The 26,578-nt window shown below is 36.8% G+C and overlaps 1 protein-coding gene across 3 annotated transcripts in view; it reads left to right on the plus strand.

The window, feature by feature from the left end:
- Brinp3 (BMP/retinoic acid inducible neural specific 3) overlaps window positions 1–14,534 on the plus strand; it is a 400,303-nt gene extending 385,769 nt beyond the window's left edge. For all 3 annotated transcript variants that reach the window (XM_032914782.1, XM_032914783.1, XM_032914784.1), the window contains exon 8: window positions 13,071–14,534. In XM_032914782.1, the coding sequence (XP_032770673.1) occupies window positions 13,071–14,187 (1,117 nt within the window). In that variant the 3' untranslated portion in view covers window positions 14,188–14,534. The remainder of the gene's footprint in view (window positions 1–13,070) is intronic.
- Window positions 14,535–26,578: the final 12,044 nt, after the last annotated feature.

A 26,578-nucleotide genomic window follows, 5' to 3' on the forward strand; every position in this document is an offset into this window, starting at 1 on the left:
ATTTGGCACAAATGTGGAAAGATACAGAGATTTTAACAGTCCATAATAAAACTGTCTAGATGTCATTGCAATGTTTATGAGGAAAAGTGAAAATTTGTGAGTTTTTTTATACATGTTCATAGATATTCCTCTATGCAATTCAAAATTAATTTCTAAGTGAGCTATTTTAATTTACTTTCTGTTGCTGTGGTAAATATTCTGAACATAAGAACAAGGTAGAGGGGAAAATGTTATTTGACTCTCAGTTTTCTAGGTCACAGTCTGTCAAAAAAGGAAGTCAGGTCAGAAACTGAAGTAGAAACCGTGAGCATTGCTAATGCTTAGCCAAATCTTTTATACAGTACACTTACCTAGGGAATAATGGCACCTACAGTGCTCTGTTCCTACCTCACACTCTCTCCAGTTAATCATCAATCAAGATGATTTCTCAAACAGTATGAGCTGGACAAGCCCTTAATTGAGATTCTGTCTTTCTAGTCCAATGTTCGTTTTATCAAGCTCAAAAGTTAAAATTCAGAGTTCGTTCCTGCGACTATGTAGCTTAGATGTCGGGGACCTGTAAGAAATTATTTCACTTTTCATAATTTATACTTTTATTTTATACGATATATTTTGATCATATATTTGCACTTCTGCCAACTCCTCATAGATCATAGATTCCACTCTTCACTAAACAATTCTCTTCATATTCTTTCTCTTGAAGTGAAGCATAAAAAACAATATGAAAACAACACAGCAATGATAACAAAAAGTAGATAAGAAAACTGATTGTCCCTCTCCTTGCAGTTATTAATTGCATCAATCTTCTGGTTAGGTGATAGACTCTGTCCATATTTGCCCTTCTCCTTATTGGAAGATTTTGTCTGTTCTATGTGAGTTCATATGTCAATGAGCCTCTTGATGTCTGGAAACTGTCTCCTCAACGTTGCCCCGGTATCTACTTCTACAATAGTTTTGTCCCTTTTCTCCATGTCCCCCATGTTAGACATCTCAACTAAGGTGAAGCACATTGACTTCTGGGAGCCTCCCCCTTCCCAGGTCTCAGGGACAGCTTAGAGATTCCACCTACCCATCCACTCTCTGCAGCTGCAGATTTGCACCCATTCTCCTGGCCTTCTGGACCTCTTTTCTGTCTCTTTCCATACCTGATCCTGCACTCCAATCCCCTCCTACTCCCCAAACCCATCTAGGCACCTTCTTTCTGCCTCCCATTTCTTTTTCTTTCTTTCTTTCCTTCTTTCTTTCTTCCTCCTTCCTTCTTTCTTCCTCCCTTCTTTCTTTCTTTCTTTCTTCCTTCCTTCCTTCCTTTCTTTCTTTCTTTCTTTTCTTCGTGACTTCCATTCATTTTTTTTTCTTTCTTGTTTCTTTCTTATTTGGTTTGTTTTGTTTTGATTTGGTTTCTTTTTTGTTTTTTGAATTTTGATGTAGGGTTTCTCAATGTAGCTTGGGATGGCATTGCAACTCATTATTTAGACAAAGCTGACCTTCAACTCACAGAAATTTGCCTGCCTCTGCCTCTAGAGTGCTTGCATTAAAGGCATGTACCACAACTCCCAGCTTCAAATAATTCTTAAGCAATAATATACCACAAAATGATGGTAGTGATTTAACATTTGACATGATCTGTTTTAACTTTCTACCCTTAAATTTCATTGCCTGTCGGAAATAAGAATGGAAGAAGTTTTGTATATTATCTCATGTAACTCAGATACATAATCATATTATTTATATTTCTAGTTCTTTTCATTGAACATTGGCATTAGTGCATATTGGGCAAGCACTCTACAACTGACCTGTATCCCCAAACTGATTCCTGAATTATTGCATTCAAAAGTCAAACTAAGTACCTAAACTGAACTTGAACTCACCTTTTTCTTTTCTTTTTTTTGTTTTTCTTTCCATTAATTTACATCTCAAATGATATCCCACTTCCTTGTTACCCCTCCAAAACCTCCATCCCACATCTGCCCTTTCCTCCTTCCACTTGCCTATATGAGTGTGCTCCCCCACCCACTCACCCTCTACCACCCCACCACTCCAGCATCCCTCTACCCTGGGGCATCAAACCTTCCATTTACATCAGACAATACCATCCTCTGCTACAGGCTGATCACCAGTACTCCATTATGTATGGGTAGCTGTGATTATAGGCCTATAATCGGCACCCTGGTCTATTTAGAATTCTTCTACTGATATACAGATTTTAAATCTAAGAGTGAAATTTTCATTGTATTAAGAAATTCTCAGATAGCATTTTCAGGTAAATAGCAAAATTTTACTTATTCTACTGTAATTTAGTTTATCTCCTTCTCAAAGAAATCTAAACACATATAGAGCAACATATATCAAACAAGCACAAGAATAGATTATTCCATTTTTTTTTCATATGTAACTTTATCCAGAGTATACAGTTGGTTCTATTTTAGGTTAACCTATTCAACTTCATTGTGTTTGTTATTTTAATTATATTTGGAGTTTGTCTAAATGCCTATATAATTTTTTTGTTGATAATATTTCAAACTAAGCCTATATTTCTAGTAAGATGTTTTCTTACATTATATTTTCTTGATTAGAATTAAAATATTATATTTTTATTTGAAGTTCCATGAATAATTTACTTTTCGTAGACTATTTTAAAAATGTTCTAGCTCTAATACAGTCAATACCACATGATAAGCAAAGTGTTCTACTGTGGATCTAAACGCTCATCCTCTGCAGAAATTCTAGATTCATGTATTAAGAGATTTGTTTAGATTTCAAAGACTATTAATAGTGATATACCAAGGTCTTTCAGAGACAAGTTGATAAACTCATATACCTGGGCCAATTACAAAAAAAAATATATTTTATAAAAAGTTCTATATTATCCAATTATACATTATTATTATTGTTGTTCCAGGAATTCTCTCATGATCACTTACCCAATCATTTGCATTGTACCTTGAATTTTGATTAGATGTCATTGTATTCAGTTGTCTTATATTGTATTATGATTACTTTATTTAGCATAATTTCATAAATTCACATATATTGATGTCTGTATCAGTAACATCTTTTTGTAACTTATGAACATATCTGTAAAGCATTAAATACATTTATAGCTTCCCTTTATACTAAAAACCTCATTATTTATAATGTTTTCAAATTTACATCCAAAACAATTATATGAGATATTAGAAAAGTTCCATGAATGTCACTTTCAGATCATGCTGTCTGAAAGTGAAATGATGTCTTCAATTCTGTCTCAATCCCAGTCTCTGTCTCTGACTGTCTGCCTCCTTCGCATCCTTGCCCCTCCCTCTCTTTCTCTACCATTTTCCATCCTTCCCTCTCTCTACCTCTCCCTCCATCCCTCTTTCCTCCCTGTCTGTTTATCTCTTTGTCTTTGAATCTCTGTCTGTCTGTCTCTGTGAGTCTCTGTCTCTCTGTCAGTGTCTCTGTCTCTCTGTCTCTTTCTCTCTCTCTCTCTCTCTCTCTTTCTCTCTGTCTCTCTCTCTCTCTCTCTCTCTCTCTCTCTCTCTCTCTCTGTGGTGTGTGTGTGTGTGTGTGTGTGTGTGTGTGTGTGTGTGTGTGTGTGAAAAACTCACAGTGAGCAGGATAGTTTGAAAATGAAGTTTGCTTTTCTCAGAATGTATAATTATGTCTAAGAGCAACACTGTCCTTTGTCAATTATATCAGCTTGAGGCCTAGGAAGCATTGCCAAGGCTGAGCTGTGCAGGGCAGTGGAGTGAGGACAGACAGTGTGACAGCGCGTTTCACACCCCGATCAGTGTGTGACTGAGCTAACAATCAGCTTATGATTGTTTAAACGGCCATGGGAGTTTAATCCCTAGAATTTATATTTAGTTTAAGGTATTAAGGCCTAAGAAGGACAGATCTATGAAAGCTAAAATGAAATGGCCTTCCCCAAGGAGTAATCCTTAATTTCAAAGAGATATGGAAATTATATTGTTTAGGTTTAAAATTTAAGATACACATTGCCCAGATTTGAAAAGCAATAAAGGATTAGAAGGTTGGAATAAAAAACCTTTGAAATAAGATTATTAGTGCTCAGAGAGGATTTAACCCAAGAAGAGGTAATTGTTTTCATATCAACCTATGTTCTAATACCTCAGTGCAAACTATTAGCATCTACAATGTATGCTCAGGAATTGTGCTATTTGCACAAACTTCTAAAGGCCTTTGACTCATCACATGAAGACAGCATGCACCTTGGAGTATAGTTCAGTTAATGAAAGGCTTCCAATTGCAGCAAAACTGTAATGTAGGCACAGTGTATAATATTAATCATAAAGACATGAACTGTTAAAGAGAAATGAAAAGGCTCATTTTTCTGGGGAAAATGCAGTTATAATAAAGAAATTGCCTACAATGGCATTTCTTTAAATATTGAGAGAGTAACAGCAGTGCTGATCAGAGAAATAAGATTTTACATTACTTTCCTGTTAATTCTGCATATACAATATCTATTCCACTATCAGTGTACTTTGATTCTTAAAACATTTCTCTGTCTTATTTTGTTCTATGTCATCATACATGGTAAATAAAATAAGTTTCAAAGTTGACCCCTAAGAAAATACCTTTAAGCAAGCTTTCTGCATTTTAGTCATTACATCACAAATAAAATAATTATTTTAAGTATTTTTGATGTAGTCTTGTATGTCAATAAATGGATTTTTCCCATGCTTATCAATAAGACATTTTTCTTCTACAATATTGAACACTTTTAATATCCTTCCATATTTTATTATAGTCTTAAAAATATAATATTTAAAAATAACATTTATGGTTCCTTTTATGAGTTTATATCCATTTTAATGGTCAATAGATGTATGCCACCAAGGCATTAAAATATATGGCTCAGAATAGAATTTTCATATTGTATTAAATCTTAACTAATAACCATGAAGAATATATTTAGCATTGTTTTTTATGAGTTGCAAAAAAAACGAACTCTCTTTTGTGTGAGGTCTTCATGAGACAGTCAACTCATATTGGTAGAAAACAATAAGATTTTCTTATTAATCTAGGGCTTAGTTTTTGCCTTATGACAAAGTTAACATGAAAGATAATTTGTCAATCATTTAAGTGCTTATCAGTTGTTGAGTAATATTTTTATGCCTAAAAAGATTTGGCTTTATTTAATAAGTTGTTTTCCCTTTGTAGTACTCTTCTCTAACTTTTGAGAAAATTTGGTTACAAACAAACTCTTTCCCTGATGGACCATTCTTCTTTACAATGTCTATGTACTTAATTTTGGTTGGTTCTTTTCCTGGGTTAGTGTCCAAGCCTCTTTACTACACTTCTTCACAATCCATATTTTTCTACATTTTGATTCTTTTTATCTTCCTTCCCTTCCAATCTTCTCTCCGAGTGTTTCTTTCTCTCTTTACTCTATGAAATGCTCTTCTTCAATTTTATTTTTACTTTTACTTTTCTCTAAGATACTATACAAACAAATTAAAGGAACAATTTTTTTCTTTCCCTCTCCTTCCTCTCCTCTCTCTTCTCCCATTGGAAAAGATCAGGCCTCTCAGGGTTGTCAACTCAACGTGGCATAACAAGCTACAAGACCATGACATTACATCAAGACTAGACAAGGCAACCTAGCAGGAGGAAAAAGATCAAAGAAGCCTGTAAAGATGTCGGCGACAGCTCCATATTCACACCTTTAGAAGTCCTATAAGAACACCAAGCCACCCAGCCATCAAATACATGCAGAGGTCCCAGGTTTTCTGATTCCTGCAAGTCCACATATGTTCCCATCAGTTAATTGATTTTTTGAGCCATGTTCTCCTGTCCCAGATCCCTACTGCTACAGCAATCCTTTCTCTCCCTCCTTAGCAAAACAGTCTGATACCCACCCAACATCTGGATATGAGAGTGCATTTGCTACCATCCAGGAGTTAGAAGTCTCTCTGATCTCATCGAAGACAATTCTGCTAGGCTCTGGTCTCAGAACACTGTAGTTCAAAGGTTCCGTGACTGGGCTGGTGTTCTAATCACCCCATTTGAGATTTGCCTGACAACGGAAGATGGGCAGTAAGGCTCCATGTCCCCCATTACCAGAAATCCCTTCTATGGTCACTTTGGAGATGTCATAGCTTTTACATTGTAGCACATCTCCGTTTCACCACTGAAATGCACCCCACCTTCAAACACCTCTCCCAGTATTTTGTCCCCCATCCCACTCATCTAATCTCTCCTTGCTCCTAATCCTACCCACACACAGTCTACCCACAAAATCCATCTTATTTCCCCTTCCCAGGGAGATACTTGTTGCCCCCTTAAGCTTGCCTTGCTACTTAGCCTCTCTGGATCTGTGAACCATAACTTCATTATCTTTTACTTGACAGTTAATGCTCACTTATAAGTGAGTACATAACATATTTGTCTTTCTAGGTCTGGGCTTTATTATACAGGATGGCTTTTCCTAGTTGCATCCATTTGCCAGTAAAATTCAAAATAATATTGCTTTGTTAAGAAGTGTACAGGTACCATAATTTTTTATCCATTCATCAGTTGAAGGATATCTAGGTGGTTTCCAGTTTCTGGGTTTATAAATAATGCTGTGCTAAACATGTTTGAGCTAGTGTCCATGTGATAAGATAGAGCATCCTTTGGGTAAATGTCAGCAGTGATACAGCTGGATCTTGAGGTATAACAGTTCCAATTTTCTGAGAAACCCTCATATTAATTTCTAAAATGACATACAAGTGTGCATGGCCACTAGCAGTGGAAGTATGTACCCCTTGCTCCATATCCTTGCCAGCATAAGCTGATATTTTTGGTTTTGATCTTAGCCATGCTGACAAGTATAAGGGTGGATCTTAAAGCCATTTTGATTTGCAATGACTTGGTGCTGAGGATTTAAAATCATTTAAGTGTTTTTCAGCCGTTTGAGATTCCACTGTTGAGAATTCTGTTTAGAAGTTCCCCATTTTTAACTGGATTACTTGGTTTGTTGATGTCTAGTTTTTGAGTTTTTTTAAATATGCATTTTGGATATTAGCCTTATATCAGATGTGAATCTGGTGAAATCTTTCTTCATTCTGTAGTCTGCCATTTTGGCCATCCTGGCCATACAGAATCTTTTCAGTTTCAGGAGATATTATTTATTATTGTCCATCTTAGTGTCTCTGCAATTGGTGTTTAGTTCAGAAAGTTGTCTCCTATGCCAATGCATTCCAAGCTATTTCCACTTTTTCTTCATCAGGTTCAGTGTATCTTGTTTTATGCTGTTTTTGGTGTAAGTGAACTTAATTTTAGTGCAGGGTGATATATATGTATACATTTGCTTTCTTCTCCATTCCTACATCCCATGAGACCAGCACCAATTGTTGATGAACTTTTCCCACTGTATGTTTCTGGATTCTTAACAAAAACCAGGTACCCGCAGATTTATTTCCAAGTCTTTGGTTTGATTCCATTGATGAATCTGTCTGTTTTCAGGCCAATATCTTGTAGTTTTAAATTTTATATCTGAAATACAGCTTGAAAGCAGGGCTGGGATACATACAGAAGATCGTTTATTATATAGGATTGTTTTAGCTGTCCTGAGATTTTTGTGTTTACAGATGAAGTTGGGTATTGTTCTTTTAAGATCTCTATCTGTGTTCTATTTTTATGTGGATAGTGTTCAATCTATACATTGCCTTTTGAACCATGGCCATTTATACCATGTTAATTGTAGTTATCTCTGGTCATGGAAGATTATCTTATATATTCTTATATCTTATCTTATCTTATCTTATATATTCTTATATTATTTTATATTATATCCATTATCTTATATATTCTTCAATTTCCTTCAACAAGGATTTAAAATTTAGAACACACAAGTCTTTCATTTGCTTGATTAGAGTTACCCCAAGATATTTGATATTATTTGTGACTATTGTGGATGGTGAATTTTCCTTGACTTCTTTCTTACCTTTTTGTCACATATATAAAGGAGAGCTAAAGATTTTTTTTAATTTTAGTTAAATTTGTATCGAAGTAGTTTACTGGAAAAGTTTATACGCTATAGGAGTTCCCTTGTAGAATATTAGCAATCACTTATATATACTCTTATCATCTGTAAATAGAGATACTTTGACTTCCTTTCCAATTTGTAGCCCCATCATCTCCTTTAGTTATATCAACTCCTTGATCATGATGTGGATTTTATTGTGTTCTTGGAATCATTTGGTGAGTATTTTATTGAGTATTTTTATATCAGTGTTCATGAGAGAAATTGGCATGAAATTCTCTTCCATTTTTGAATCTTTGTATGGTTTGATTATTAGTTGACTCATGAAAATATCCTTTCTGTTTCTATTTTGTGGAATAATTGAGAAGTATTGATATTAGCTCTTCACTGAAAGTCTGGTAGAATTTGTGCTAAAACCTTCTAGCTCTGGGCTTTTTTGATGTTGGGAGACTTTTAATAATTCTTTCTGTACTCTTAATGATTATAGGTCTATGAAAAATTTTAATCTAATCTTGATTTGATTTTGGTGAATGGTATCTATCAAGAAAATTGTCTATTTATTTCAGATTTGGTAATTTTGTGGAGTACAGATTTTTTGAAATATAACCTAATTGATTCTTTGAATTTCCCCCATGTCTATTGTTATGCCCCCCCCATTTCTGATTTTGTTAACATGGATATTCTCTACCTGTCTTTTAGTTAGTTGGGATAAGAATTAGTCTATTTTAATGATTTTCTCAACGAATCAACTATTTGGTCACCAATTTTCTGTGTTGTTCCCCTTTTTTTCTATTTTATTGATTTCAGTCCTCAGTTTGATTATTTTCTGCTCTCTACTTTTGTTGGGTAGGTTTCCTCCTCCTCCTCCTCCTCTCTCCTCCTCCTCCTCCTCCTCCTCCTCCTCCTCCTCTTCTCCTCCTCCTCCTCCTCCTCCTCCTCCTCCTCCTCCTCCCTCCTCCTCCTCTCCTCCTCCTCCTCCTCCTCCTCCTACTACTACTACTCTTTCTCCTTTTATTTCTAGAGCTTTCAAGTCTGTTAAGTTGCTCATATGAGACTCACCAATTTTTATGTGAAGGCACTTAGTGCTATGAGTTTTCCTCTTAGCACTGGTTCCACAGATTTCCATAAGTTTGGGTATGTTGTACAATCATCTTCATTAAATTAAATGTTTCTTGTATGCAGGAAAATGATGGATTCTGCATCCTTATCCATTCTATTAGCCTGTGTCTTTTTACTGGGGAATTTATTCCATTGATATTGAGATACATTAATGACCAATGGCTCTGTTAATATAAGCTCTGTATGTTCTATGTTAATTCCTATTATTTTGGTGGTGGTGGTGGAAGTGGTGGTGGTGGTACTGTGTATGTTTGTATGTGTGTGTGTGTGTGTGTGTGTTGGAATGTTATTGTGTTTGTGTGTTTCCTTTTTTGAGTTTTAGTAGTGTGGGATTTATTGCATATGTTTTAATAGGTGTAGTTAATCACCCGTCATTGGATTTTTCCTTTCAGTAACTTATATAGGGTAGGATTTGTGGGTATATATTGTTTAAATTTGATTTTCTTATCAAATGTTGTTTTGTCTCCATGTGCAATGATTATATTCTGAGTATAGTAATCTGGTCTGGCATCTCTTGTCTCTTAGTGCCTGAAGAATATCTGTCCAAGGCACTGGGCATTTAGAATCTTCACTGAGAAGTTGGGTATAATTCTAATAGGTCTGTCATTCTATGTCTTTTTGACCTTTTATCCTTACAGCTTTTAGTAGTCTTTCTGTAATCCATATGTTTACTGTTTTCATTATTCTATTGTGAGTGAGCTTCCTTTACCTGCCCAATCTATTTGGTGTTCTACAAGATTACCTCAATAGATAAGCTCTTTTTTTTTATTTTTATTAACTTGAGTATTTCTTATTTACATTTTGATTGTTATTTCCTTTCCCGGTTTCCAGGCCAACATTCCCCCTAACCCCTCTCCCTCCCCTTCTTTATGGGTGTTCCCCTCCCCATCCTCCCCCCATTGCCACCGTCACCCCAACAATCATGTTCACTGGGGGTTCAGTCTTGGCAGGACCCAGGGCTTCCCCTTCCACTGGTGCTCTTACTAGGATATTCAATGCTACCAATGAGGTCAGAGTCCAGGGTCAGTCCATGTATAGTCTTTCTTTTTTATGCTAGATAATTTTCCTCTATGATTTCATAAAATATATTTTCTAGTTTTTCCATCTAGGATTCTTCTCTTTCTATTCCTATTGTTCTTATATATTGTCTTTTCATAGAGTCCCAGATTACCTGAATGCTTTATGTTCGGAATTTTTTAGATATAACATTTTCTTTTATCAACAAAGCTATTTCTTCTGTTGTATCTGCAATATCTGAGATTTTTTTTCTTTCATCTCTTGTCTTCTGTTGTGGCTGTAGTTCTTGTTTGCTTACCTAGATTTTCTATTTTAAGAATTCCCTCAGTTTGTGCTGCCTTTATTTCTGTGTCCATTTTTATGTATTGAACAGTTTCCTTTACCTGTTTGTTTGATTTTTCTTGCTTTATTTGCACTCTTTAAGGGATTTATTGATTTCCTCCATATATTTACTTGTCTTTTCCTAGATTTCTTTAGAGATTTTTTTTCATCTTCTCTTTAAGGACTCCTTGTGTCTGCATAAAGTTGGATTTAAGGCTATTTTTTGTTTGCTTGTTTGTTTCTTTGTTTTGTGCTTCAGCTGTGTTGGAATATCCATGTCTTTCTGTCCTAGAGTGGAATTGTTCTGGTGGTGACATATTACCCTGGCTATTGTTGCTCTGTGCTTACACTGGCATGTAAGCATTATAGGACTTGGTACAGATTTCTGAGTTTTTCTTTATTGGATGCATGTGTTTTTCCTTTATTTCTGTTACTTTTTGTCTTCTGGAAATTGTGGTGTGTGTGTGTGTGTGTGTGTGTGTGTGTGTGTGTGTGTGTGTGTGTGTGTGTTAACATTTGATTTATTTGTGTGTATCTGTCCAAATTCAGGGATGGATGTCTGATAGTTAGCTTAGCCTTTGGAGCAGCAGGTTTCCTCTTTCCTAGTTGGTTATTGGGATTGGGTGATAAGGCAGTGGGATTTGTGGGCAATGACTGAGTGGAGGAGGGCCAATGTTGGGCTACCTATCTGTGGCTCTCTAGTCAGGTCTGCTTTTTGATCCAGAGGGAGTCTATGACTGAGTTTGCTTATCTGTTGTCTTTTCTGACTAGCATTTTATGCACGTCCTCTTCAAACTACTGTGTCCTACAACTGTACCTCTGACTGGTGTTGTCTGCTCCTGGGGAGAAGTCTTCCTTCATTGGGGTCTGAGGCATAGCAACAGGACAGGATGGACAGTGGTGGGGTGTGACTGGGGATTGTGGAATGAGTATTTGGGTACTAAATCTAGGGAGTATGGCACTATGAACTACTTTTATGTAAATGTCAAGACCAATGACATACATTTGTTGAAAAGCTGCAGAAGACCTGCCTGATTCCCATCAATATGGTAGAAAATCTACAGGGTTTATTTAATTCTTAGTGGTCAACCTGGTAAGTGGTAGTTTAACTGATCCAGGAATCTCTCTGAGTGTGTGAATATACATGTAAATATGAATCAACAAAAGGACTTATTTATTTGCCTTACGCTTTATGAAAAAAAGAAAAAAGAAATATAAAAATCATAAGCTACACTGGAATTTTGAAGATAACCTATTTCAAACTTTTGAAAGTTACAGAATTATATAACAAAACTAAATTTTACTCTGTTGGGAAAGGCTGTGTGAACTTTTGAGTACATTTGAAACATCTAGTGTGCAATGCTGAAACTCGCTGAATATTCACTTTTGACTCCTACTTACACCAAGATTTCACTGAGAGTTAAAGCAAAAGAAAGATTATTTGATTTATTTTTTCTTTGAAAAATATCTCTTACCTAGTAATATGGAGTTGAGTCGCCACAGGGTAGTTAGAGCGCAGAAAGTAGAGGAGACTGTGAGGCAAAGCTCTCCTTGCTCTCTCTCCATAGCTGGTGCAGCATTTGACGTAATGCTGACTCTCTGAATTCACAGATGACAAGCTTAAAAGCAAGAAAATGAACATGATCTTTCGTCAGCATGTCTGTGCAAACACAAACGGTCTAAATACTGGGTGGGAAAAGCTTAAAGGCTGAAAAAGTAATGGTTTTCTCTCAGTATTCCTACAATTCTTTCTACAGCACACTACTATTGTGGTCTCAGGCTTTAGCCATGGGCTGATTTATTTGTTCTTCTGATCTCAAACATGATTAGAGTTTAAAGTGAGGGATGAGTCTGCTCTAAGAATTTATGCCTTGGTTTCAGGGAAGCAAATAAAATCTTCAATTCAGGTGGGGTTTTACATTTTATACATTTTGTATCAGAGAGACGTGTACAGAACTAAATATCCCAGCAGAAAATTGAGGGAAAAAATGGTAGGAAGGATGGAAGTAAAAGTGGGAAGAGAAATAAAGAGCGGGGGGAAGGGGAAAGGGACGAAAAGAAAAATGAAGGGAAAGAAGAAGTGGTGGTACTGTTGCTGTCTATCCTAGAGGTTAAACGCGTTCCTTCCAAAGGAATGCATTCTCACTGACAATGGAATAAACTCATTAACGAATACGGTAACATCCAGAACCAAATGGCTTCTCATAAGACTCATTGCCTGACAGCAGTATTTTGTAATAGGTTTCAAACAATCGAATAGTTTCTGGAATTTGGTTAGTGGTTTTTGGTGTGATTAATATTAAAGAGAAAATTGTTTGGTTTTGTTTGTCCCTCTCCCTCTCCCACTCCCTCTCCCTCTCTCTCTTCCTCTCCCTCTCCCTCTCCCTCTTCCTCTTCCTCTCCCTCCCCCCCTCCCCCTCCCTCCCCCTCTCCCTCTCTCTCTCCCTCTCCCTTCCCTCTCCCTCTCCCTCCCCCTCCCACCTCTGTATGTATGTGCATGTAAAATGGTTCTTTCATATCTTTACTGGATGTAGATTTGGCAAAACATGCAGGCTGTAGTAAGCTTGGATTTTATGGCGGTAGTCATATGTCACATAGAATCTAAATATTTATTTAGGTTCATTTTGTTTTATATTTCTAGAACTTCAACCTACTGGCTCACTCGCATCCAGTCTTTTCTCTACTGCAATGAGAATGGCCTTCTGGGTAGCTTCTCCGAGGAAACCCATTCCTGCACATGCCCCAACGACCAGGTAGTGTGCACAGCCTTTCTGCCCTGTACCGTGGGCGATGCCTCCGCCTGCCTGACCTGTGCACCTGACAATCGCACCCGCTGTGGCACCTGCAACACGGGCTACATGCTGAGCCAGGGACTCTGCAAGCCTGAAGTCGCTGAGTCAACAGATCATTACATTGGCTTTGAGACCGACCTGCAAGACCTGGAGATGAAATACCTGTTGCAGAAAACGGACAGACGAATAGAAGTCCACGCCATCTTTATCAGTAATGACATGCGCCTCAACAGCTGGTTTGATCCTTCCTGGAGAAAGAGGATGCTCCTGACCTTGAAGAGTAACAAGTACAAGTCCAGTCTGGTCCACATGATCTTAGGGCTGTCTTTACAGATTTGCTTAACTAAAAACAGCACGTTGGAGCCAGTGCTGGCTGTTTACATCAATCCCTTTGGAGGCAGCCACTCCGAGAGCTGGTTTATGCCCGTGAGTGAGAGCAGCTTTCCAGACTGGGAGCGGACTAAATTGGACCTTCCACTGCAGTGCTATAACTGGACACTGACTCTGGGAAACAAATGGAAGACATTCTTTGAGACAGTACACATCTACCTGAGGAGTCGCATCAAAGCAAATGGCCCCAACAGCAATGAGAGCATTTACTACGAGCCTTTGGAGTTTATTGACCCATCCCGGAACCTGGGCTACATGAAAATCAACAACATCCAAGTGTTTGGCTACAGCATGCACTTTGACCCAGAAGCCATTCGGGACCTGATTTTGCAGCTGGACTACCCCTACACTCAGGGATCCCAGGACTCGGCACTTTTGCAACTACTAGAGATAAGAGACCGTGTAAATAAACTCTCCCCACCTGGTCAGCGCCGCCTGGATTTGTTTTCTTGCTTGCTTCGTCATAGACTCAAGTTGTCTACTAGTGAGGTGGTGAGAATTCAATCTGCTCTTCAGGCATTTAATGCCAAGTTGCCAAACACAGTGGATTATGACACAACCAAATTATGTAGTTAACCTTAAATGTCAAGCACAACCCAAAATCTTGGAGGAGTTTTTACAGTGCTTTTGTGGAAGTTTATGTTTGGAAAAGTAAATTTAAATTGTCTTTTCAATATCTGTCTTATATCAGTCAATAACGTTGGATGGCAATTTACACACATGAACTTGCTGACAATGAATATATTATACTACAGTTTTGGTTTATGAATGAAATAAATACTGACACCAGTCTAGAAGACATTCTACTTTTTACAATAAATTTCATTTGTAATTTTATATGTTCCGTGGCAATGCTTTTGTGCATTACATCCTCTAGAGGGAACATAAAAAGATACCAATAAAATTTTGTAGCTGAACAGTTATTAACAAGAAGTGCTGTGGGATTCATTTTTTTCCATGAAATGAGTTCTATTTGATATAGTTTGTAGAAACCTGGGGAAAATTCACCAGGACATTTTGAATGGAAACTGTTAAGGGTTCCTTTTGATCATCTTTTCTGAAAAACCAAATAGGTGAACTGTTTGTACCCAGGTCCTTTCTTTTGGAGACGAGCAGAATAGCTGAAGGATGTTCATCAGCTGTATAAAGAAACCAAAGCAAAAACCAGTCATCATTATGATTGATATAAAAATCAATTCTTAAATAGATATCGACACATTTCAACAAACATGCATCAAAATGAGATGATTAAAAGCCAAAGTGCAGAGAGCATATAAACCAGTAACATCCTCTATAACCTTCTTTTTCACTAATTCCAATTCTAATAACCAGCAATTGATATTGTGCACAATAACTGTGAATAATGAAAAAAATTGTGATTTCAGCATCTTACAAATGTCTATAAGATAACACTTCTAGAGTTCACAAGTTATAATTTAAGGGTATAAAAATGGTCATATAAGTACTTGACATGCAAATAATCATATCATTGTGAGACTCACATTACTAAAATACAGTTGACGAAGAGACCTTTTGTAAGTAGCTTAAATACTTATTTTGAAGGTAACATTGATTTTGCATGTCTGTCATACAAAAGTAGACATATTAAATTATTTTTCTATAAATTCAAATTTCATTATAATAGAGTACATAATTATTAGAACATATTTTGTTATCACTAAGATCTTTTCTAGATATATCTTATAAGCTTTCCTTACTGTATAACAAAATGAACTATGAAGACCAAATTTATTTTCAAGTCATATGTTATCTTTTCTAAGAACACAAAAAGAGACATTCATGAAAAAAGCGTGATATTTAAATAAAACAATGAATGCAATGATATAAGCATTCTGCACATATTCAGGACTCTTGAGATACATATCTTCAGTTAAAAAATAAGTTGTTTGATCCTATATTATATATTAATACTGTCTGCAAGGCAAAACATGATGCCCAATGTCCAATACCTTCCATGTTATCAATAATTTAATAGAAAATTCACATCAACATTAAACTTTCAACTCTTCTGTGACCACAAATACTGCATTGGTAAAAACACTTGGCTTTAGACTATCCCCTTCCCTTTGTAGCAACGATTGGGAGCAGTTAGTTAAACTCTTTAAGACCACAGAGCTAGAGCAGATTCTTCTAGAACCAATTTGATAATTTTGATCTTAACCACTGATTTTTTTTAAAGGAACCAACATATATAGACAGTAAAACAAGGTGACAAGGAAATGAGTTGAAACCAGATAATGTAGCAGAATATTGGAACTCACAGCCTTCCTGAAAATACAATGAAGTTGTTATTTACCAGATATAATCAATCACCCTCAGCATGTGCATACTCATCAATATGTTTACAATGACCTTTACAAAATCATCATGGTGTCAGCTGATCTAAGACTCTGCCATCCAGAAATTATCTCAGCACCTTTCACAATTACTAATGGGTTCTATAAAGCAATCTTTCCCAAATAACTAAAAAATGTGCAATGGTTTTACATCTTTTATTGCATGACTGAGTATTCCATGGACAATGTAAGGGACAGAAGAGGAGAAGATCCTAAGACCACAGGTAAGAAAGTGCTTACAGACTTCCAGTAATGGCAAATATAAACTAAAAATCATATTAATGGAATAAAATATGATTATCTCCAACCCTCCGGTAAGTCTTTTGAATGTCTTAATGGCCTCTCTGGATGGCAAAGAAAAGAATTAATTCCTTTCTCTAAATTGTATTTCTATGATAATGAAGAACACTGTCTGTAAACATACCAAAGAAATTCTTAAGTGCTGATACACATTTTAAAGGATACATTGCCAATACATGACTAACAGTTATTAATTTGTCACATATTATTAAATCTCAAGAAATGTGCAGCAGGTTATAGACAACATAATAATAAATTATGCATTCAGAGAGTAAATACCATAACAGCATCCTCTCTGCTGAACTGGATTATATGAAAGCATTTCTTCTTGTAGTTTAAAGAATTTTAGAATTGTGTCTGTTTGAGACATAATATCCTATAGCCCTGCCTGACCACTATGGCTGGGCAGGACATGAATGTTTGATCCTCTGCCTCTGCTTCTGCTTCTGCCTCTTAAATACTGAAGAACTTAGAAATCTGTAATAAAGATAACTTTTCTTTCAAAGACCTATTTAAAGCAAACCCATATTTTTAAAGAGTGTATTGGTTTGACTTTCTTTTTTAACTCCATTTCTGTAAACAATTTTTGTTTTTTATTTACATGTATGTTTGTACATGTTCCTGTGTGTGAATTTAGGTGTGTGGAGGGACATGCAGAAGATAGGAGGCAGCAAAATTTTCCCTGGAGCTGAAGGTATAGGCTGTGGGGAAGCTTAACTCCAGTCCTCTATGAGAGCAGCCAATGCTCTGAACCACCACTCTGCCTCTACAGTTCCTGATATTAGCTCCTTGATATTCTCCCTGCATATCTCTAATGACAAGCTGAATGAATTCCATGAAATTGACGTTCTGGAAATGAAAATAAAAGTATGGAGAATTTGATTTCTCTAGGGACCTCTCCATTCTTCCACATGCATTGATTACCATCATAATTTGACCTAAGTTGCTATTCCTGGGATAGCCAATGGATTTTAACTAGATGAAATCTGTACCAAAATGACCTGAAAGAAAGAAAGAAAGAAAGAAAGAAAGAAAGAAAGAAAGAAAGAAAGAAATGAAGGAAAAAGGAAGAAAGGAAGAAAGAAAGAAAAAGCTGGTAACCCTTCAGAGTTTATTTCAACGAAATATGCTGCTAGGTTCCTTGGTTTTCTCTATATTTTTATGATTCCTGTAAAATAGAAAAAATATTTTTAGGCTTCTCTTGAGCCTTGTATAGTCCTGCACTCAAACTCATCTCATTCATGAGGAAGGAAGAACTTCATGTTTCTTATTAAAGTGAATGACACAGATAGCACTCTCTTATGTGAATTACAATGAAAGAGGGAGCAATAAGAGACAAATAATAAAAATTTAAAGAGAAAAACAAATCCTAAAAAACACATACCTTTTAAAATTTGGAACTTTTTTCTTCTGAAGCATTTTTTCCATCTTTATTAATATATATATATATATATATATATATATATATATTACAATTCAAATGTTATACCGTTCCCCCGGATTTCAGACCAACATCCCCCAACCCCTACCCCTACCCTTCGTTATGGGTGTTCCCCACCCCATGCTCCAGCATTACCGACCTCGCCACAATAATCACGTTAACTGGGGGTCCAGAATTGGCAGAACCAAGGCCTTCCACTTCCACTGGTGCCCCTACTAGAATAGTCATTAATACCTATGCAGTGGGAGCACAGGGTCAGTACATGTACAGTCTTTGGGTAGTAGCTTAGTCCTCGGAAGCTCTGGTTGGTTGGCATTGTTGTTCATATAGGGTCTCAAGATCCTTCAGCTCTTACAGTCCTTTCTCTGATTCCCACAACAGTGGTCCTGTTCTCAGTTCAGTGGTTTGCGGCTGCCATGCGCCTATTAATTTGCCATATTCTGGCTGTGTCTCCCAGGAGAGATCTACATCCGGTTCCTGTCAGCATGCACTTCTTTGCTTCATGCATCTCATCAAGTATGTTGGCTGTATATGTATGGGCCACATGTGGGGCAGGCTCTGAGTGGGCGTTCCTTCAGCCTCTGTTTTAAACTTTGCCTCCTTATCCCCTCCTCAAGGGATTCTTGTTCTCCTTTAAAAGAAGGAGTGAAGCATCAGCATTTTGGACATTCTTCTTGAGTTTCATGTGTTCTGTGCATCTTGGGTAATTAGAGAAAATGAGCTAATATCCACTTATCAATGAGTGCATACCATGTGTGTTTTTCTGTGATTGGGTTACCTCACTCAGTTCCATCCATTTGCCTATGAATTTCATAAAGTCATTGTTTTTAATAGCTGAGTAGTATTCCATTATGTAGATGTACAACATTTTCTGTATCCATTCCTCCACTGAAGGGCATCTGGGGTCTTTGCAGCTTCTGGTTATTATAAATAAGGCTGCTATGAAACATAGTGGAGCATAGTGTTTTGTTGTATGTTGGAGCATATTTTGGGTATATGCCCAAGAGAGGTACAGCTAGGTCCTCAGGCAGAGCAATATCCAATTTTCTGAGGAACTTCGAGACTGATTTCCACAATGCTTGTACCAGACTGCAATCCCACCAATAATGGAGAAGTGTTCCTCTTTTTCCACATCCTCGCCAGCATTTGCTGTCACCTGAGTTTTTGATCTTAGCCATTCTCACTGGTGTGAGGTGGAATCTCAGGGATGTTTTGATTTGCATTTCCATTATGACTAAAGATGTTGAACATTTCTTTAGGTGCTTCTCAGCCATTTGGAATTCCTCAGCTGTGAATTCTTTGTTGAGCTCTGAACCCCATTTTTAATAGGGTTATTTGTCTCCCTGCAGTTTAACTTCGTGAGTTCTTTGTATATTTTGGATATAAACCCTCTATCAGTTGTAGGACTGGTAAAGTTATTTTCCCAATCTGTTGGTTGCTGTTTTGTCCTAACCACAGTGCCCTTTGCCTTACAGAAGCTTTGCAATTTTATGAGATCCCATTTGTCAATTCTTGATCTTAGAGCATAAGCAATTGGTGTTTTGTTCAGGAAATTCTCTCCTGTGCCCATGCGTTCAAGATTCTCACCCACTTTTTCATGTATTTGTTTGAGTGTATCCTGTTTGATGTGGAGGTCCTTGATCCAACTGGACTTAAGTTTGTATAGGGTGATAAGAATGGATTGATGTTCATTCTTCTACATGCTGACCTCCAGTTGAACCAGCACCATTTGCTGAAAATGCTATCTTTCTTTCCATTGAATGGCTTTGGCTCCTTTGTCAAAAATCAAGTGCCCATAGGTGTGTGGGTTCATTTCTGGACCTTCAATTCTATTCCACTGGTATATCTGCCTGTCTCTGTACCAATACCATGCAGTTTTTATCAGTATTGTTCTGTAATACTGCTTGAGTTCAGAGATAGTCTTTTTATTGTTGAGGATAATTTAAGCTATCCTGGTTTTTTTGTTATTCCAGATGAATTTGCAAATTATTCTGTCTAACTCTCTGAAGACTTGGAATGGAATTTTGATGGGGATTGCATTGAAAATACAGATAATTTTTGGTAAAATGGCCATTTTTACTATTTTAATCCTGCCAGTCCATGAGCATGGAAGATTTTTCGATCTTCTGAGATCTTCAATTTTTTTCTTCAGAGGCGTGAAGTTTTATCATACAGATTTTTCACTTGCTTGGATAAAGTCATACTGAGGAATTTTATATTATTTGGGACTATTATGAAGAGTGTTAACCTAATTTCATTCTCGGCATCTTTCTCTTTTGTGTAGAGGAAGGTTACTGATTTATTTGAGTTAATTTTATACCCAGCCACTTTGCTGAAGGTATTTATCAGGTTTAGTAGTTCTCTGGTGGAACTTTTCAGATCACTTAAGTATACAATCATATCGTCAGCAAATAGTGATATTTTATCTTCTTCCTTTTCAATCTGTATCCCTTTTGTTGTCTGATTGCTCTGGCTAGGACTTCGAGAACTATATTGAATAAGTAGGGAGAGAGTGGGCAGCCTTGTCTAGTCCCTGATTTTAGTGGGATTGTTTCAAGTTTCTCTCCATTTAGTTTAATATTAGCTACTGGTTTCCTGTATATGGCTTTTACTATGTTTAGGTGCAGGCCTTGAATTCCTGTTCTTTCCAGGACTTTTATCATAAAGGGGTATTGAATTTTGTGAAATGCTTCCTCAGCATCTAATGAAATGATCATGTGTTTTTATGTGTTTTTTATCTTTCAGTTTATTTATATAGTGGATTATGTTGATGTTTTTCTGTATATAAATCACCCCTGCATCCCTGGGTTGAAGTCTACTTGATCATGATGAATGATTGTTTTAATGTGTTCTTGGATTCAGTTTGCAAGAATTTTATTGAATATTTTTGTTTTGATATTCATAAGGGAAATTGGTCTGAAGTTGTCTTTCTTTGTTGGATCTTTGTGTGGTTTAGGTGTAAGAGTAATTGCGGCTTTATAGAAGGAATTCAGTAGCACCCATCAGTTTTAATTTTCTGGAATAGTTTGGATAGTATCAGTATGAGGTCTTCTATGAAGGTCTGATAGAATTATGCACTGAACCCATCTCTACATGGGCTCTTTTTGATTTGGAGACTTTTAATGACTGCTTCTATTTCTTAAGAGTTATTGGGTTGTTCAAATGGTTTATATCTTCCTGATTTAACTTTGGTTCCTTGTATTTGTCTAGGAAATTGTCCATTTCCTCCAGATTTTCAAGTTTTGTTGAATACAGGATTTTGTAAAAGGGTCTGATGATTTCGTTAATTTCCTCTGAATCTGTCATCATGTCTCCCTTTTCATTTCTGATTTTGTTAATTTGGACACAACTCTGAGTCCTCTGGTTAGTCTGGCTAAGGTTTCATCTATCTTGTTGACTTCCTCAAAGAACCAGCTTTTGGTTCTGTTGATTCTTTGTATAATCCTTTCTGTTTCTACTTCGTTTGATTTCAGCTCTGAGTTTGATTATTTCCTGCCTTGTACTTCTCCTGGGTGTATTTGTTTCTTTTTGTTCTAGAGCTTTTAGGTGTGCCATCAATCTGCTGATATATGCTCTCTTCTGCTTCTTTCTGCTGGCACTCAGAGCTATGAGTTTTCCTCTTAGCGCAGCTTTCATTGTGTCCCATAAGTTTGGGTATGTTGTACCTTCATTTTCATTAAATTCTAAGAAATCTTTAATTTCTTTCTTTATTTCTTCCTTGACCATGTTATCATTGAGTAGATCATTGTTCAAATTCCATGGATTTGTTGGCATTCTTTCCTTATTTTTATTGAAGACCAGCTTTAGCCCATGGTGGTTTGATAGGACACAAGGAATTATTTCTATCTTTCTGTATTTTTTTGAGGCCTGTTATGTGCCCGATTATAAGATCAATTTTGGAGAAAGTACCATGAGGTGGTGAGAAGAAGGTATATTCTTTTGTTTTATGATAGAATGTTCTATAAATATCCATTAAGTCCATTTGGTTCATGACTTCTCGTAGTCTGTCTACGTCTCTGTTTAATTTCTGTTTCCATGATCTGTCCATTGATGAGAGTGGGTTGTTGAAATCTCCTACTATTATTGTGTGAGGTGCAATGTGTGCTTTGAGCTTTACTAAGATTTCTTTTATGTATGTCTGTGCCCTTGAATTTGGAACATAGATATATAGGATCAAGAATTCATTTTGGTGGATTTTTCCTTTGATGAATATCAAGTGTCCTTCCTTATCTTTTTTGATGACTTCTGGTTGAAAATCGATTTTTTCTTTTTTCCCTCCATCTTTATTAACTTGTGTATTTCTTATGTACATATCAATTTTATTAGATATTAGAATGGCTACTACAGCTTGCTTCTTCAGACCATTTACTTGGAAAATTGTTTTCCAGCATTTTACTGTGAAGTAGTGTCTGTCTTTGTCTCTGAGGTGTGCTTCCTGTAAGCAGCAAAATGCTGGGTCCTCATTACATATCGAGATTGTTAATCTGTGTCTTTTTATTGGGGAATTGAGTCCATTGATGTTGAGAGATATTAAGGAATAGTGATTGTTGCTTCCTGTTATTTTCATATTTGCCTGTGAGATTATGTTTGTGTACGTGTTTTGTATTTTTTGTTGCAAAACAATTAGTTTCTTGCTTTTTCTAGGGTGTAGTTTGCCTCCTTGTGTTGGGCTTTACCATTTACTATCCTTTGTAGGGATGGATTTGTAGAAAGATATTGTGTAAATTTGGTTTTGTCAAGGAGTTTCTTGGTTTCTACATCTATGTCAATTGAGAATTTTGCTGGATACAGTAACCTGGGCTGGCATTTGTGTTCTCTTACAGACATCTGTCCAGGATATTCTGGCTTTAATAGTCTGTGGTGAGAAGTCTGGTGTAATTCTGATAGGTCTGCCTTTATTTGTTACTTGACCTTTTTCCCTTACTGCTTTTAATATTCTTTCTTTATTTTCTGCATTTGGTGTTTTGACTACTATGTGAGGGGAGGATTTTCTTTTCTGGTCCAATCTATTTGGAGTTCTGTAGGCTTCTTGTATGCTTATGGGCATCTCTTTCTTTAGGTTAGGGAAGTTTTCTTCTATGATTTTATTGAAGATATTTACTGGTCCTCTGAATTGGGAATTTTCACTCTTTTTTATACCTATTATCCTTAGGCTTCATCTTCTTCTTGTGTCCTGGATTTTCTGTATATTTTGGTGTAGTAGCTTTTTCTGTTTTACATTATCTTTGACAGTTGTTTCAATGATTTCTATGGAATTTCTGCTCCTGAGATTCTCTCTTCTATCTCTTTATTCTGTTGATGATACTCACATCTGTGACTCCTGATCTCTTCCCTAGGTTTTCTATCTCCAGGGTTGTCTCCCTTTTGTGCTTTCTTTATTTTTTCTATTTCCATTTTTAACTCCTAGAATGTTTTGTTCGTTTCCTTCTCCTGTTTTGTTGTTTTTCCAATATTTCTTTAAGGAATTTTGTGATTCTTCTTTAAAGGCAGAAGTTGTTTACTTGTGTTGTCCTGTATTTCCTTAAGGGAGTTATTTATGACTTTCTTAAAGTCCTCCATCATCATGATCAAATGTGATTTTAAATCTAGGTCTTGTTTTTCTACTGTATTTGGATATTCAGTGTTTGCTTTGGAGGGAGACTTGGGCTCTGATGATGCCATGTAGTCTGGCTTTCTGTTGCTTGGGTTCCTGCTCTTGCCTCTCACACTCAGGTTGTCTCTGTGTTACACTGTTTTTGCTATTTCTGACAGTGGCATGATCATCCTATAAGCCTGTGTGTCAGGAGTGCTGTAGAACTGTTTTCCTGTTTTTTTCAGTCAGTTATGGGAACAGAGTGTTCTTTACTCAGGCATATAGTCATTCCTGTCCACAGGCTTTCATCTGTCCCTGTGGACAGGAACCAGAAATTCCTGCCCCTATTTCTCCTAGGTCCCTGTACACAGGGGACCTGATGGAGCTAGGCGCTTTCCTCTAGAGTCAGAATTACTCTTATACCTAAACCACACAAAGACCCAACAAAGAAAGAGAACTTGAGACCAATTTCCCTTATGAATATCGACGCAAAAATACTCAATAAAATTTTTACAAACTGAATCCAAGATCACATCAAAACAATCATCCATCATGACCAAGTAGGCTTCATTTCAGGGATGCAGGGATGGTTTAATATATTGAAAACCACCAACGTAATCCACTATATAAACAAACTGAAAGATAAAAACCACATGATCATTTCATTAGATGCTGAGGAAGCACTTGACAAAATTCAACACCCCTTCATGATAAAAGTCATGGAAAGAACAGGTTTCAAGGCCCATATGTAAACATAGTAAAGGCCATATACAGGAAGCCAGTAACTAATATTAAACTAAATGGAGAGAAACTTGAAACAATCCCACTAAAATCAGGGACTAGACAAGGCTGCCCACTCTCTCCCTACTTATTCAATATAGTTCTCGAAGTCCTAGCCAGAGCAATCAGACAACAAAAGGGATACAGATTGAAAAGGAAGAAGATAAAATATCACTATTTGCTGACGATATGATTGTATACTTAAGTGATCTGAAAAGTTCCACCAGAGAACTACTAAACCTGTTAAATACCTTCAGCAAAGTGGCTGGGTATAAAATTAACTCAAATAAATAAGTAACCTTCCTCTACATCAAAGAGAAACAAGACAAGAAAGAAATTAGGGAAATGACACCCTTCATAATAGTCCCAAATAATGTAAAATACTTCTGTGTGACTTTAACCAAGCAAGTGAAAGATCGGTGTAATAAGAACTTCAAGCCTCTGAAGAAAGAAATTGAAGAAGATCTCAGAAGATGGAAAGATCTTCCATGCTCATGGATTGACAGGATTATTATAGTAAAAATGGCCATCTACAGATTCAATGCAATCCCCATCAAAATACCAATCCAATTCTTCAGAGAGTTAATGGAACAATTTACAAATTCATCTGGAATAACAAAAAAACCCAGGATAGCTAAAACAATCCTCAACAATAAAAGGACTTCCAGGGGGAATCACTATCCCTGAACTCAAGCAATATTACAGAGCAATAGTGATAAAAATTGTATGGTATTTGTACAGAGACAGGCAGATATACCATTGGAATAGAATTGAAGACCCAGAAATGAACCCACACAACTATGGTTACTTGATTTTTTACAAAGGAGCCAAAACCATCCAATGGAAAAAAGACAGCATTTTCAGCCAATGGTGCTGTTTCAACTGAATGTTAGCATATAGAAGAATGCAGATCAATCCATTCTTATCACCCTATACAAAGCTTAAGTCCAATTGGATCAAGGACCTCCACCTCAAACCAGATACACTCAAACTAATGCAAGAAAAAAGTGGGTAAGAATCTCGAACACATGGGCACAGGAGAGAATTTCCTGAACAAAACACCAATGGCTTATGCTCTAAGATCAAGAATCGACAAATGGGATCTCATAAAACTGCAAAGCTTCTGTAAGGCAAAGGACACTGTGGTTATGACAAAATAACAACCAACAAATTGGGGAAAGATCTTAACCAATCCTACAAGGGATAGAGGGCTTATATCCAAAATATACAAAGAACTCAAGAAGTTAGACTGCAGGGAGACAAATAAACCTATTAAAATTGGGGTTCAGAGCTCAACAAAGAATTCACAGCTGAGTAATGTCATATGGCTGAGAAACACCTAAAGAAATGTTCAACATCTGTAGTCATAATGGAAAAGCAAATCAAAACAATCCTGAGATTCCACCTCACACCAGTGAGAATGGCTAAGATCAAAAACTCAGGTGACAGCATATCCTGGTGAGGATGTGGAGAAAGATGTGGGAGGGGAACACCCATTTAGAAGGGGAGTGGGATGGGTTAGGGGGATGTTGCAAGGAAGGGAATAACAATTGAAGTGTAAATAAGAAATATACAAGTTAATAAAGATGGAGAAAAAAATTAAAAAGAAAAAAAAAAAAGAAATGTGTGGATTTCAATAGTCTCCTCTGGTTTCCCAGACATGTCTGCCCCTTTGAAGGGGTAGCTCTCTCTTCCATGGGATTTGGGTGCAGGGAGCTGTTTAACCGTTTCTGTTCAGAATGGGTTGCATTCTGGACTGCAGTACTCCTGCAGCTTTACTGTATCTTCCTGTGCCCAGAGGCACTATACAGTTTCCTCTTGGGTCATGGATGTGGTCAAAGGTGGGCAGAAGTGATGGTCTCTCCTACCCTACAGTCTCAGGATTGCCCTCACCTCTGTGCGATCACCTCTCTCTCCCACTGGGTTTGGGAGCACGGAGTTGTGATGAGGATCAGTGAGGTTCGCGCACCAGCTAGAAACTAGAAGTGTCCAGGTCCCAGAGTAATTTTGCCTTTGTGTGTTTCTTTATTTACATTTCACATGTTATTCCCTCTCCCTGTATCCTGTGCATATACTCCCTATCCCATCCCCCATCCCCCTCCTTCTTTAGGGTGCTCCCCCACCCACCAACCGGTCCCTGTCTCCCCACCCTGACATTCCCTTACACTGGGGAGTCCAGCCTTGGCAGGACCAAGGATTTCCCTTCCCTTTGGTGCCTAAGAGAGGATTTCTAACTCTCACATTAAATATAGTCAATGTGTTGCTTTCTTGTTTTAAAAATGATCACATAACTCCTGAATATCAAGCAAATATACTTTGTGAGTTTCACATATTCAACACATTACAGACTGTGGAAGAGACCATAAATTGCTGAAATTATAAACAATCTGAGAGAGAATATACGACATAGATTTCACAGATTCATATATTTCAGCACTGATACTTGTTAGAATTACAATCACATGGATTAAAAACACTATTAGTTCTACATAAAGTCACTAGTATTGTGGAAAGAAT

Source organism: Rattus rattus, chromosome 10 (assembly GCF_011064425.1).
Source record: "Rattus rattus isolate New Zealand chromosome 10, Rrattus_CSIRO_v1, whole genome shotgun sequence".
In the NCBI taxonomy this organism is placed as follows: domain Eukaryota; kingdom Metazoa; phylum Chordata; class Mammalia; order Rodentia; family Muridae; genus Rattus; species Rattus rattus.